The sequence below is a fragment of the Vidua macroura genome, chromosome 1 (assembly GCF_024509145.1).
Source record: "Vidua macroura isolate BioBank_ID:100142 chromosome 1, ASM2450914v1, whole genome shotgun sequence".
Taxonomy (NCBI): domain Eukaryota; kingdom Metazoa; phylum Chordata; class Aves; order Passeriformes; family Viduidae; genus Vidua; species Vidua macroura.
Genome location: NC_071571.1, coordinates 92392392 through 92408779, shown reverse-complemented (window position 1 = coordinate 92408779; position 16388 = coordinate 92392392). Strand labels below are relative to the sequence as shown.

At 36.9% G+C, this 16388-nt stretch overlaps 1 protein-coding gene across 1 annotated transcript in view; it reads right to left on the bottom strand.

The window, feature by feature from the left end:
* Positions 1–14456, bottom strand: part of GABBR2 (gamma-aminobutyric acid type B receptor subunit 2) — a 350484-nt gene extending 336028 nt beyond the window's left edge. Inside the window, exons 1-2 of the mRNA XM_053976709.1 lie at positions 14409–14456; positions 13969–14106 (exon numbers count right to left, since the gene is read on the bottom strand). Coding sequence (XP_053832684.1) covers positions 13969–14106; positions 14409–14456 — 186 coding nt within the window. The remainder of the gene's footprint in view (positions 1–13968; positions 14107–14408) is intronic.
* Between the last annotated feature and the right edge of the window lie 1932 nt (positions 14457–16388).

The window sequence follows — 16388 nt, the reverse complement described above, 5'->3', positions numbered from 1 at the left end:
AGCAAATTCATACATATCCAGCACCTGGAGCTATCTGAGAAAAAAAGGCAACTGCCTTATACATTTAGGCAATCCTAAAATCAGGCAAAATCTCCATTAAAGTGTTTGGGTTTTTTTCTAATTGGTGTGTTGGTCTTCAGTGTCTAGTACTGGCTTAAAACCTCAGTAGAGGCATACAACTTCCTCTCTACTGAGCCCATAAAGTTGTTATTACAGCTCTGAAGAGATTTCTCCAGATGACAATTAGACTGCAGAGCAGGAAAAAGGATTTGGTTAATAACTTTTCATTTTGTTCATTACAGCCACTTCCACAGAAGTCAATTGTGATGTTAAAATTAGAACTGCATTTTTATATATGGTGATTCAACATAGTGAGCAGTTGCAGTATGATGAAAGAGAGACATGGCTTCAGAAATACCTGGCAAACACATACTCTGGGAACATCAGTGCTTTTTCAGAACAATGGAATACAAAGTTAGCCTCTTAAGCTCACTGTACAGCACAAAGGGAGAGTTAAGTGCCTCAGGATGTGATTCAAACACATCAGGCATGCTAGGCATGGGGGTGCTTAGAGCTAGAGCAATGAGCCATTCCAAGTTGAGCATCTGAAATCCCACCCTCTGCAGGGCTTAAGCTGCAGGTTTCATAACTCCATGCTCTTGGGACCAAATCATGCTCTGAAAATGTGTACGCTTCATTCTTTTACACTTTTCCATTTTCAGGTAAATTTGTAAGGTGGGTACGCATATTATTCCATTTAAATATTGTTTAGAGCACCCAAAGATAAGTGGAAATCCATCCATTCTCTTCAGTGACCCAGGTACTCACACAGAGCTTGTCTTTGTATCACCAAAGAAGAAGCTGAGACTGTACCACTTCCAATTCCTAGAAATTAATTTCACGAGTGTAAGCACTGAGCCATGACCATCTGAGGCAGCTCACTGCACCTTTGATGTTTTGTAGCAAGACAGAATTGCCTTCCTCAAAGGCCAAAAGCAAAGGAGGTACAGAACCAGAAATTGTAGCATTGGCCACAATAATCTTGATGACAATTCAGAAAAGTGACATTTGTTTTGATCCCACTGCTGATTTTTTTTTTTTTTTTTTTTCATAATAACTGTAGAAATTGCAGTCAAAACTCCAGGGAAACTCACAAGCATTATCACCTGGGATGACACCCCTCCCAACAGAATCCAGCATGGCATAGTGGTGGCTGACTATCAAGCAGAGATGCAGAATGAGAGACATTTATACTCTGAAGCAGTGTAGGATCAAGGGCAAAGTCTGATAGTAAGTTTATGAGATACTGGGCCTTGACGTGTCCTCGTATAGAGGGGTTACCAAAACCCATTTCATACATGGACAAGTCTGAAGCTCTATAGAATTCAAATGATGCACATTTCTTTATTCATCTAGGGAGCGGAGGCAATAATATTACCCTTGCTTTCTGAAAGCATACCTCTTCTAAATGGAGCTTTTGGGGAAAACATTCAGGTAGGATTTATGTAGTCTCTGGACAGGCAGCTAAGACTTCCAAAGTAGCGCTCTCAATCACTTATTCTCAGTAAACATTAACTCTAAGATTTACTGCCCAGCAACCTCTTCCCTTTACAACTATGCTAAAAATGTCATATTCTGTGTGAATTCATTTGTGACTGGAGGCATAAGCTATCTTTCCAAGGTGATTATAATACTATAATAGTCTGCCTGTAAAACAGTAGAGTATTGGGCAACAACATTTAAGATTTCATTTTCCCTGTCCATATAACTACTTAGACCATTGAACTAACTATGAGACTCCCCTCTGTTGGTTCATCTGCGTTAATAAATGTGGACTTCTGGACATAAAAATAAATGCCTGCTGTTCAAACAAGCAGTGTGCAAGCCATGACTAATTGGCAAAGTGCTGCCTTTAAGCCCTCCTATCACTGCTTGTGGCAATAGGAAATAGAAAAGTTAAGAATGAGGCTAACAGAAAGAGCAAAGCAAAGAATTATTTGTAAAAAGATTACTCAGTTTTGTTGTCTTCTGTTTCAATTCTTTAATTAAAAGTAAAACAAAAACAAACCAGCAGCTTACGTACATACCTTTTCTTAAAGCAACATTAAGTTGCAGAATTCTAGATCTCTTATTATGATCTAACAATTGGACAGTGAATAGGAAACAAGTCAAGCCAGTGCAAGCACATTTGTTACGAGAAAGATTTGTATTATAATTGAAGATATGCCTCCTGCCACCTTGAGTACAGTCTATGTATAAGAGGACTCTATGATTATTATGGTTGCAAAAACTGTAGCTTGAGGTCTCAATAAAGGTGAGTAGTCAGGCAGTGAAACTCAGGGCCCCATAGTTGCATCATTCTGCCCTTTGCTCTAACAAAGGAAAAAGATAAGAAACCATAATCTTAATTTCCTTGCTTCCTCCCAAGCTAAAACCAGCATAAAGACAGATTTTATCATGCTGTCATACAGACCTCCAAAAGCAAGGACAAAATCACATCGGTCCCAAGAGTTTTCACAACGACAACTCAAAGAACTCATAATCAACATTAATGTTAATTACATTACGCATTAGCAGATTTTGCAGCTGCAACTTTACTAAATTTTAATAGTTAAGACATGAAAATTTGAAGAGACAGAATGAAATTTGCTAGGTAAAAATTACATCTTAAACTTCTGTCTCTATAGACAAATTTCTTCCAGGCTGGACTGATTACAGTCCCTAATCTGTAAAATTCTGGATTCCTGCATCAAGATCCAGAAATAACATACAGGATTTTTCTGTAAAAGTAAACTCCTTGTTCTGGCCCTTCCTTCACTTTTAGATTTGCAAATCAAATTATTTTTTAACTTCTTACAAGCAAGCAGAACAAAACAAAATAGGTAAAAGACTGGAGAGTAGAAAATCACAAGAAAATTACAAAGCAGACTGCTTATGAAGCACCCACTTAAACATGTTAACCATAATTCTGAATGAGTATGCATCCTGATGCAATGTAAGAGAATGCATTTATCTGAAACATGCCAGTGCTCACAAGCAATATACTGAGCCATAAAAGAGACTGAGGACAGTTTTGTATAATTCTAAATAGATATGTGTGTGTATGCATACATATACAGGTAGGTACATAACCTTGCTATTTAATTTTCATAGTCAGTAAGAGCTAAGCAAAATACTGATCATCTCTACTGCTTGTTCAGTCACTCTGCTTTTCTCAGTAGCATTCTGAGCTTTGAAAAAAGAAGCAGCTAAAATTTGCTTACCAAACAAATTTTTGGAATGATTATTTAAATTAAATGAGAGACATGAGGAAAATGATCATGTTAGCAGAAGTATGTCTTTATAGAAAAAAGCCCCATTATTAGCAAAGATACATGTATGTGCCACTTTCCCAGAAGTGATCTTGTACTTGCAGCTACAGATACTCCCAAACACACTAGTGGATCCAATTTGTGAGTTTATTTGGAATCATGGAATGGTTTAGTTTGGAATGGACCTTAAGGACCACTTAGTTCCAAACCCACTGTCTCAGGCAGGGACACCTTCTACTAGACCAGGCTGTTCAGAGCCTCCCTCCAACCTGGCCTTGAACATTTCCAGGTGTGGGGCACCCAAAGGTTCTCTGGGCAACCTGCTCCAGCATCTCACCACCTTCACAGTAAAGAATTTATTCCTAATAATCAATCTAAACCTATCCTCTTTCAATCTAAAGTTGTTATCCCTTGGCTTATCTCTCCATGCTCCTGTAAAATGTCCCTCTCCAGCTTTCTTGTAAGCTCTCTTTAGGTACTGGAAGGCTTTTATAAGGCCCTGGAGCCATCCCTTCTCCAGGCTGAACAACTCCAGCTATCCCAGCCTGTCATCACAGGAGAGATGCTCCAGACCCCTGACCATCTTCATGCCCTCCACTGGAAAAATGCAGAAAAGCATCCAGCTTTCAATTGGCAGTTGTAGACTATTTCAGATCCAGACTGTCATCACTCTTCTACAAGCTTTTCAAAATGGCTATGAAGAAGGACATTCTTGCCTTTTTTTAACGGAACAAATTAACTCTTGATTTATGTCAGGAAGACAGTGCTTAAAATGAATACAAAATTGTAGCTCCCAAGCACCTCATGCAATATTTTAGACTGCTGGAGACCTGCCATTCTCCAGTCACAGGCATACTTATTCCCTTATCTGAATACTGAAGGACTTAGACAAACCTTCCAGAAGCTGTGCCACTAATCTTTTTACTTTCAGAAAGCAAACTGACATAATGAATCCACATCCTGATACACACTGTGCACTCACAGTAGCTTAATTATAAATAATTATAGAATTTTCCTAGCTTAGTGTTGCATCATAACACAAACAAAGCTCATAGTGGTTATATTGCCAGTCCTGCTGTAGTTTATTAATCGGACTGTCAGGAACTATCTACTGGATAACAAAGTCTCAGGGACTTCTGCAAGGTAAGGGAACACTGGGACTACACTTCACTGGAGAAATGCCACCCTTTACTTTGAGAATTAGGAGGAGAAGGTGTTATGGCTTAACACAGAGTTCAGAAATTTCAAGCTACACATCTCCTAAAAATGAATGAAATCAAGGCAAAAAATGAAATCAAACTAAATCTGGATTTTCAACTACAGTTCAGAATTAAAATCCAGAGAACCAAGAAGAGATTCTGAAAGACTGGAGATGTGCAACTATGGAACTATTTTATAGTGCAAAAATAAGTTTAGACTCAGTTACTTAAGCTATCTATAGCAGTAAGTTTTAAATGTGATGAGAAGGAAAGAGAAAAGACATCACAGGTCAATGCTTAAGAGTTGTGGAATACATTCCTCTTCTCAGTGTAATCCTAGGGCCAAACCAAGCTTCTTATTCCAACTACAAATTGTTTCAGTCACAATTTTGAATGCAAGGCTGCTTTTCCAACAGAGTCTGGAAGTTCTTAAGCTACGCTGATCATTTCTGTTCTCTCTGATACTGAGATTCAAGTTTTTTTATGTGTGATAACTAAGGCTACAGAATATAAATGTGCTTCCAAAGCACTTCATGTTTAATTTAAAAATAACTATCACTTGTTAAATTTGCCTTATATTTGTTTCAGAACTTAACTGATGCCTGGAGAAAGCATGTAGCAAGATCTGCAAGTCCCCAGGAACTGTTCTAGGTTCATCAAGTACTGGGAATACCAAAAATTAAAACACTTGTCATCCATATAGGTTTCAATCCTAGATGAACCACATACCAAGAACCCCACAGTGAATTTTAGAGCAGCTTCTATTATGTGAGAATTTGTACCTTAGCATTTGCTTTTTATAGCACAATTAAACTTTTTCTGTTTTTAAAGGCCAATAAATATTTTATTCAAATTTCAAAATTTAATGGCAATGATTATTCTTTTTCCAATTTCTTAGTGTATTGGTTTGTTCTTCAATTTATGCCCAGGAGCTGTTGATGCCAAATTTGTATGAATTAATCTATTCCTCAAAATAAGTAATTAAGTAACTGCTGCCAAACAGCATTCAGAGAAAAACAGGTTAATTTACCACATGAAAATGCTTTCTTTGTTCTGTAATAGAACAATGACATGAAGAAAAACATTCAAATGAGAGAGAATGAAATGAAGAAGTGAATTTAAGGCTGTGGGAGCCATAATACAAAGCAACAAAATTTATCACATCAATTTTGCCTTGACTTAGCTGTCAAGTTGTATTTGTTAGTTGTTAGTTATTATTAGTTGTTGTTGCATTTGCCTTCTTACTGTGGACAGGTCTGTGTGTTTCCAAGGAAAACAGCAGCTATGGCAGAGGGTGCCACTCCACATAAGGCCACTCAAGCCAGGCTGGCCAAAGGGACTGGAGAGAAAACAACCCCAGGGCTTTCCAAGCAGGCTGTTGAGAAACAGGCCAGCAAGTTGGTTTTGTAAAGCACAGTCAGTACTATTTGTTTAAGGAACAAATCACAGTAGTCACTCTGACAAGTAGCACACCAAAATAACCAATTTCAACTTTGCAGAAATCTTAGGTGTAGTGAAAATAATCAGAAGAACCACATTTGGGGATTTGGTGGTAAAAGAAGCTTGAAACTGATTTCCTAGAACATTTAAAATATTGCAATAGTTAGAGAAATACAATATTATAGTCTGAGCATTTTGGAATAAATTAATAATGATTGCCAAAAATTAAATGATTTTCAGTAAAATGATATAGGCTTAAATCAATAAAACCTTTAAAGCAGAAAAACCATAAACAGATGGACAGCTAACTAGCATCTGATCTCCCTGAGACAGCTTGCAATGAGAAAGAAACAAGATTTGTAGAGTCAAGCATAGGGGAAAATGGAAGAGACAGCTCAAAATTCAGTGCTGCAATTGCTGAGAAACTATAAAAATGCTCCCACTAAGCAACGGGAGATTCTAGACAAGTTTTTGGGTCACAGAGTAATGAAACCAATGGGATTAATGAATCAAAATGTGATTCTTTGGGCTGGTGTAACTGGGAATAAATCAAATATTATCATTAATGGGGCATTAGTGTCACACAGCTACATCCATCCCCACAAATTTTATCACATTTCCCAGAAAAAGTCATGTGAAAACACAATGCTAGACCAAAATTTAGCAGCACTTTTGTCCAGTGGGTTAGACCATTAAAAAACCCAGACATCTGACAAGGTACTAGAAAATGTGTCATAAAAATAATCTCAAATCTGAAAAATAAATGGGTGTATCTCACATTCACCCTTATTCACCATAAAGAAGATGCTGAACTACAAGTGATTTTACAAAGAAGCAAGTCTTACATCTGCCTATCATATCAGGACAGGGAAGAGGAGCGAAGGAAGAGATGGGAACCAAAATTGCCTGTCTACCTCCCCTCCTATAACCCCTCCAGAAAAGGCAGCAGCAAATAGCAGCCTGAGGAAACACTAAGGGATACCTTTGTAGCAGGGAAGGAAGCTCTGCATGAGCTGCAAGGTGCAATACTTAAGCATTTTGGTAAGTAAGATTCTACCTGCCAAGTCTGTCCTAGCTGTGGGGCTGCAAAAGCCACATGAGAAAAGACTTCAGGCCTACTTAATAGAAATGAACACAACAGGAAAGAAAAAAGAACAACTGAAAAACAAAAAACAAAAAAACAGCAATAAAAGCAGTGAGACAATAAAAAATTACATGGAGGAGAAAAAATCCCCAAATACCAAAGTACACAGCTATTATTTATTCTAATTATAAATTAACCTGGACATTTTAAACACCTTACAATAACATGCATTAGCATAATAACACAAGGCTTTGTATTTGAAAAAAAAAAACCATCAATGCTTATGTATTACACTGTGTGTTTTGGATATTTTTAATGTATTTTATTTTTGTTCAAGAGACCATTCAGGTTCAGACAGAGGGAATATCTGATTTGTTCAGAATTAATGGTTTCCCAAGCATAAATTATACTGCAAGGCAAAGTGACACCCTTGCCTTTTCAGTATGTTTCTTTTCCTGAAACCATCATTCATTCATTTAATATTATTGATCCAACATAAAACAAAAGTGAATGAATATGTGCAAACAGCTAAGAAGAAGAAAAATAATTTAAAAATTTTGTTCTTTTCCTTCCAGAACATGCAAATAATGTTAGAATAAATATACAAGTTCAGTCTTGAACTGCTTTGACCTAACTCTAAAGCTGTATTCAAATACCTTTATTCACACTTTATGTAGTGAACTGAACCTTAGACATTAGATCAAAGGCAAAAACTAGACTATATATTGTAGTTTTGATGTTTTCTGCAGGACAAACAAGATGAAAAAGAACAGCTAACCATATTTAAATAAAAGTGAACACTGGATAGAAGACGGTTTTAAATTGATGGAAAGACTGATTCTGCCATAGAATCAATGTCATACATTTAGGCAGAAGGTGAAAAGAGGAGAAAAGAAGGTCCTACTATATCTTGCAGTGCATTAAATTTAAGATATTCATTTCTTGTCGTACCTCAGCCTGGAAATTTTCTGACATTTGCAATTTTAACTTTGTGGATCATGTTTCTGCTCTTAACAGCAAAGTGATGCAAATGTCTCCCTTGGGGTACAACTGCAATGATGCACTGGGACTCAGCATCCCTGTGAAAGGACCTTTGTCACTAAAGTAATTATTTTGCCCTAGACCAATCTTGCCTGCTCTACTGCCACATCCATTTCTCTAAGCTGAGAGGTGAACATACAACTGCTTCCAAGTCTCCTCTACCTTGTGCACATGCGCATCCATCCACACACTGAGACACACAGCCTAATTAGCAGGTATGGCACTGATCATCTGTTTCAACTCCCCATGTATCTTCTCCTCCAGCAGCAACTGCAAATTTTCAGGAGGGTTCATCAGTAATGGCAGGGCTCCTGCTGGCAACTTGTATCAGGGGGAGGATTTGCAGAACTAAAAGGTCTGTCTCCCTCCAAATTCACCACAGTTTCTCTCAAATGAGGAAAAACTTCAAATGAAATTCTGCCTGAAGGTCAGACCTACTCTGCTTTTCTCCTGCTCCTGGGCATTCCTACAGAGAAGTAAGCAAAACTTCCTTATGTGCTCAGCTAACTCCTGAAAGCAGGACCAGAATGTCCTCAGGTTTGCACCTTATATAATAAGACCTCAAGAGGTATCTTCCCCTCCTGCACTTTGTCTATTAAAAGCACAACACAAATACAGAAAATCTATAAAATCCTTCCAATCCCAGGAGAAAAAAAATAGGAAGAAGAATAAAAGAAGATTACAATAGTGAATTATGGGCCAAAAAACCAAAGATTCTAGTTTGTTGGTGCATCGGGTCATATTCCAGTGGGAAAAAGGCCTCTTCAAGAGGGACTGCCTGCATCACATAGATAGAAGTAGCTAATCTTCTTAGCCAAAGACTAGTTTAAATGTCCTTTTCATTACTCAGACTAATAATACATGAAAATTGTGCAGTGAAGGCAAAAGTAGCACAAACTCACTGTACTGGAGCAAACATAATGAAGAAGGCTAAAAAGAAAATAAACCACCACATTCTTTTATCAAACGCTTACGTATCCATGCTGGAGCTCCAGGTAACAAGTATAAAGATTTAGAAAATGCAGATATTAACAAAAAGAAATTTGATTCAGTGGGCAGTATAGAAATCTCTGTGATGACCTGCAGTACTTTCATGTTAAACCACATCATTTTAAGCTGAACATAGCTGTGAAATTCTGTGTTAACAATAATTTTGATGAGTAACAGACGCCTAATAAAGCCCAGTTTCTTACAGATACACGTGTCCCAGGCTTCTACAAACACACAGCTCCTACTTCATACCATTCTGGGTTTCACCCTTCCTCAGTGTTTCCTCAAGTTTTTTTTCTGCTGTTTTTTTTAACAATCTTCTTGATCCAGTCTCGATCCCCTTTCCATAAACAGCAGCTGGACATGTAGGACAACACAGCACAGCTGACCCTAAGTTCTCTGTGCTCATATTGCAGCCTCCTCTTCATTCATATGGATCTCTGCCCACAGAAGCTCATTTTCACAGAAATGTATAGACACTAACAATCTTTGGGAAATCCCTTGTTAAAACTGAGTTGCGATTGGCCAGTGGTCAGAAATTCCTAGGAGGAACTGACAGTGCAATCACATCAGCCTTGTTTCAGAAGGAAAGAAAAAGCTAAACATCACTGATTTTCTTGAACACCAGCAGCCTTCCTTTTCAGTAATTCAGAGATGGGATATTGAATACCTATGAATCCCTGGGACAATAAAACAAATCTCAGGGTAAGCTCTTTAATATCCAATCACATAAGAACCAGGAATTTTCCCTTTCCAACTCCCCTTTCTAACACAGGAACTCATCCTATATTAATATGCCCAAGAGTGAGCAGTAATACATCATGATTAGGGTACCTATAATTTTGTTAGAAAACTTTCCAACATGAGATGCTGAATCCAAAATAAGGTTCCTCAGTTTTGAATGTCATTACGATCTAATCACTGTATTGCCTGAAGGAGTTACTTGCCTAGAAGCCAGCAGTTATGACTAGATTACATAAAATATGTAGAAACAGAGGATATTCTGAGGGAGCACAAACATTTATACTTTGTTTCTGGCAGAAGCTTATTTCCAGAGTTAAATGAAATTGTAAATGAAGCAGGCTATAAGAGAACATCAATGGTACAATGGCTGAAAAAGATGAATCTCCAAAAATTGAGAAGGAGTTCCACGGGTTATGATTATGTCATGTTCCACAGACATAAGCAGTGTGGTTAAAATCCTCATGCTGATTAAATGCTTATGCTAACAAAACTATTAGGAAAAGTGAGAGATGACAATGAAAAATGGGAGAAGCAGCAATCTATATAAAATAAATTCTTTTGCCACTGTAAGAAATTCACATGGCAATAACAGTTGATGGGTATACTGAAATAGAAGAGAAAGACTGAATAGCTAACTATCTCCTCCATTTCACACTAACTGGATATAGCAGGAATGCTTTGATGTACACAATAAAAATACATAACTTGTCTTTTGCAAGATATTAAGAGATACTATTAATGATTCTTCTTCACTTTTTAATTGCCTTGAATATACACTGAAAGAGAATGGGGATAAATTAATATGAAAGAATTTGACATTGAGGTATTCCCCCTACAGAACAGCAACTGCCCAGTATTATGCCTTTAAGGCCCACTCTCAAAGGCACAGGATATTACTGGCACTTTTAAACTAAAACACCGAAAGTTCAAACTGAATTCACTCCACCACCTGGAGATCAAAGACACACATGCAGACTCCAACCCATATTCAGACTGTCACTCAACAAAGGACTGCTGGCACACAGAGATTACCCATGGAGAGGCTTTTCATTTGAGAGGCTAAGGAATGGGTGCCTGAATTTGTCCTGCTAAGAATATCTGTTCAAAAAACATTTTCCAAGTTGTGTCACCTAGCATACCTCAGTGAAAGTCCTTCAGGATGACATAAGACTTTGCAGACTAAAACAACTTGCTCCTTGCACAGATATAAAATGCTCCATTAAAAAATAATTAATTTTATTACAGTAAGAGATAATTAAATCAGCCAGCAGTTGAAGGCAGCTAATTGAGAACATAAATTCCCTTTCTACTGTTGATCAAAACTAAATCAGAATTTGTAAAGATGGAGAAGGGAAAGTACCAGTTTTTTGATATGACATGGAAATAAGACATGTCACCCTCAGACTGAGACTTTTCTCAACCTCTCTAATCCTCTCTATTTCACATTGTTGCAGGCTGTCAGTGACCTGATTTAGCTAGTTACGTAAAAAAGACACTATCATTATCAAAAGCATACAGTAAGGAGAGTAGAGACTGAAGACACCTTGCAAGAATCTATTTCCTTCCCCTCCCTCATCAGTACTGTAACTACCTGAGTAGAAAATGCAATATGAAAATTTCCAGCACATTTATACTCTTAGCATTTTGTTTCACTGTTTGGTTTTGGCAACTTCTTATTTTAGAGAATAAAGAAGAGGGAGAAAAGAAAAAATCATCCAAACAGAGGAAAAGTAGTCACCCAGTAACTTGGAAATCAGGGCTAAAAGGCTTTCAGAATGGTTTTGCAGTCAGCAAGCCTCATATTGTATTTGCTCAGGAAAGTAATTTTTCCTTTAGTTGTTATATCGTGTTCTTCTTTCATCCCTATTTTTCCCAAGACTATCAGTACCATCCTGCATTTCTCTTGCATGTAAAAGAGTCATCAATTTGCTGAACCTCATGACACCTGTGTAAATCAAATCAAATCAAATCAAATGTTCCTGCTAGGGTTAAGAGCTTTGTTTTCATGACTGCAGGCACAAGGACAAGGGCAAACTTTGGAGTCAGACATCCAAATGAAATTCCTATTCAATAATACAATGACAGATTAGTTTTTGTCTCTATGCTGTTTTCCCTCTTCCTGACTGCAACATGAAATGACTTCATCATCATCATGATTTCATAAAACAATTTATGTGAGTTTGGTGTGATTCCTTGAGGTGAAGACTCAAGTTTTAAGGGAGGACAGCCTTGTATTTTATCAGGCTGAATATTATTGCTCCACTTCTGAGAACCACAGATTTTTATCTTCTCCTTCTATTCAAGCTAAGCTTTTAATCAGAGACACTTATGACAGGGGATCCTGAGGAGTGGAAGGATTTGTACTCTGTTTCCCCGCTATCTTATACACGATACATCTGCTGATTTGCAGATACACATATTGCTGTCACTATATGACATAACACTTTCACAAAAAATATTTAGATTATTGCCACTGTTGCTATACCATTTACTAAGCCTTGCCACACTTCCCAGCCATGCTGTTGTGGTTTTTTCATCATCCAGCCAATCAAGATATAAAAACCTGACATAAAGAGATGTGTTGCCACGTGAGGATTTATCTAGTGCCCACAGGATATTAAGCCCAAGCAGTCTAGAATACCTTGGTGAACTGATATGATACATAATATTTAAGACATACTCACATTTATGATGGTTAAACACAGAGAAATAAATGCTCTCTGGTAGCCATACTTCATACTATTCTGTAATTGGACATTTACATTGATAAATTCAGGAATTTAAAAGCTTTCTAATCACCCTTCCTCAGACTGAGCAACTTCATGAACAAATTGATTTCCAGATTGTATCGGGCAGAACTTGACTACAAATGAAAAGATTTTTAGCAATGAAACCCAGGTGTTTAAAACATCTTACATCATACAGAAATTCCATGTGACAAATTAAAAAAAAAAAAAAAAACCAGAGCTCCAGCCACATACTTCATTATAGGTCATGAACTTAGCTAATTTTAAGAGAGAGTTTTAAAAGCTAGTTTCAAGGCTTCTGTTATTTTCTCCATTCTCCCCAGAGACACACTATTATTTGGTTTCCACAGAGGAATTGTTTTTTATATCAGAAAAAAAAAAAATTCCCAAAGCAGAAGGAAAAAATATCTGATCTGACAAGCATTGCAAACACATTTAACAAGCTACTTTAATTATCCTCCTAAGATTTTCCCATTTGTACTCTGATCATCATCTTCTTCACAAACTTAATTATGCCTCATTTGTTCTTGCTGCACTACTCTCAGTAAGTATTCCAGGTGGAAAAGAGGAGCCTGTTTGTAACTGTAACCTCAGGTAATTGTTTTGTATTTTTTATTTTGCTATAGAATAATTCGGAGTTTTTAAGAAAAAAAATATACAGGAGAATCTTTGGGCAATATGAATATTGAGTATAAAGACAGGGTGTTTCCACATCAGAAAAGCAAACTCAATGGCTATGTGATCAGCCATTTATCTGAAAATTTTCACTAGTCAGATGATTGAATAAATGAAGAAAATCATGCTGTTATCATCTGCATTTTAGAGATTAGTATTAATAAATTCTGATTCCTCAGCAGAGGAAACCTTTCCACAAACTTGACCTTTGAGAAAGTCAGAAAGAAGAACAACTGGGAATAAATATGCTTCGTGAGTTAAATACTGAGACGTGAACCTAGTCACTATTTAGAATTTATGCACTTCCAGCACTTTTAAAGCGCATAGGAATTACTGTGTTCTGACTGAGTAAATACCCTAAAGTACCATAATTTGAGGCCTGATGAGTTTCTTCTAACTTTTCGAAAGTTCTAGGTTTGCCCCCTACCATGCCTGAACTTGATTTCACCTAGGTTGCTTTTTGAGACACATTATTTTTATTTAATTAACCCACTGAGACTCATGACTGCTGCCCCAAACTCACAAGCATTTTTGAGTACAATGAAATGCCAAGCCTTAAAATCTAGCACTATATACAAGAAACTAATCTTTACACATTAACTGGCCTTCAAAACTGAAACATAAAAATTTCACAAAATTCTAAGCCTTAAAAGCATCAAAGCTAAGTTTCTATTTTGTTTTTTTTTTAATCCAGAGACACAAGACAGCATTAGAATGTATTCCATTCCATTCCTTACCTGAACCAAATTCCATCCCTTCAGAGATTCAGCAATGATAGAAGTAACTGTTGCACATACACCACCAAAAACCATCAGATGATTAGGTCCAAATTTTATTGCATCGTAGAAGGCTTTGAGTCCTTTTGCATTGTCACACTGGAAAAAAAACCAGAGAGACAATATTCAATGTCACAAATAAATCAACTAAGAAATAAACTGCTGAGTAGTTGAGCAAGGAAAAAAATTCAGGGGTTCCACAGACATAAACAGAAGACCTAAACATGAAAAATTAGAGCACTCTCTTCTGGACTCCTAATGAGCCATAGTAAAAGGACAGCAAAGCGCCTCATTACGTTGTACAAAACCAGAATTTTGGTACCACCATTTGACAAATAGCAAAAAAGTCCAGTAACAAATGGCTGAACAAAACATTTTCTACATTTAGAGCTACTATTTACCAAAGCAAAATTTGTAATGTAACACCGGATTGTCAGCAGGGCTCCCATAGCCGGAAGAAAGTTTGATGCTACTGATGGTCTCTGTAAAAAAAGTTCTGCCTTTAAAGAAGACTCCTAAGGAGCTGCTACTTAAAGTCCAACCTCAGTATTCTGTGCAAAAATATGTAGCAGAGAGTCTGTCATTCAGAAGGGTAGCACCAAGTCTTCAAAAGATAACAAAATATTCTTTTGAAATGCTAAGAATTAATTGTTCTGCTCTCATAGCTCACACAGCTTTGAGCGGTAGGCTGGGCTAGATGACATTCTGAGGTCCTTCCAACCTGACCTGTTCTTGGCTTCTCTGATAATTAGTTTGATCATTATTTCAGGTGTAAAAGATTTTACTGTAAACTGAGACCAAGAGTGAAAATTTAGAAAAAAAAGGCTCATACTAGTCAGTATTGCAAAAGATAGATCAATCCTTGAATAAAGTAGTATTAATCATTCATAATAATCCTAATTCCTAAGCTTTCAACAGAATATTAAAAAATTACGTGCCTGAAGGTTGAATTTGATTCCAAACCATACTGGAAGTCAGAAGTACCAACACAATATAATAGTGGCTGCCACTGCTCCACTAACAACCACTCCTTTCTCTTTTTGAAACAGTTTTCTGCCCTCTTTTGCCTCCTCTGCAAAGTCTCCCTTGAATGTATTCTTTATAAGAACTATCACACACCAGCCTCCAATATTTCATTATGACTATTCAATAAAACAGTTCATTTACTATCAGCATCCACATAGTAATTGTATTGCATTCTGCAGAGAGAATAAAGATTTTGACTAAGAAGTTTGGAAGCTTATATTAATCTCCTTACTGAATTAATATACTAAAAGAAAAATTATTATATTTGCATTCTATCTGCAAGAATAGAATTATTGCTCCCACTTACTCAGAATGATACAGATATTTAATGAAAAGACTCTCTTAAATTGCATAATATAGCCCAATGCTTTCCTTTTTAATGCAGAAAAAAACCCCAAAACTTCTCAGTACAGCAGAGGCTCCCCTGTCAGTTTAATGTGTGACAAATTCACATTGTGAGGGAATTAAGACTGTGATCATTGGAAGAAGCAGCATTCTCCGCTCTCACTCCTTCACTCCCTGCTTAAAGACCAGTTTATTCCAAGTGCAACCAGAAGGCATAGCTACTTCTTGAATCTGAAAGCAGCCAAGGACACTAGAGCTTTAGGTATCTGCACTTAATTGCCATTTAGCCAAATCTTTTCCCTCATCCACCTTATCCTATGAAGCTGCAGCAGAAGAGATCACTGAATTGGTTTTCATACCAACTTTAAACCAGTTAATATAATTATTTTTCCTTTTTTATTAGGTCACACTTAAAATGTATCACTAAGTAGGAGTTTGAGAGGAATACAAGCCATATATGAAATAAAAATTATGTCAATAGTAAAATAACCATCTAAAGTTGCCGCCCATGAAGGGCCATGTACATGAAAAGTTATTAATAAATAAATGATAAGGACTTATGGCATGTTACATGAAGTAAAATTCACACTAAAACCTACCCGTACATTGCAAAACATCTGATGCATTTTTAACTGCTATTTTCCTACAAAATGTTTCTCACTGCAGTTAATAGAAGAAATTATGGGTTGCAGTAGGTCAGCTTGCTGGGAGGTCCAGAACTGGTATAAGGTCTTTCTTTCTCATTTGATTTTTCATGGTTATGAATATACTAGCATGACAACAACCCCTTTTCAATCACACAGCAATTCTCTCGGGAAGATATGCCAAAATGTTTGCTCATCTCTCCCAAAGTGAAAGGTTCACACTGCCGAGATATATTACTCATCAATCAAAAGGACCTGCAAGAACGCCTGGGCTTCTCTTCGATGTGATCCAGTTAAAAGCCTACCATGTTTTCACCTTTGTACTTTCCTTCTGACTAGTCTCACTTCCCTCTTTTCTAGACCATC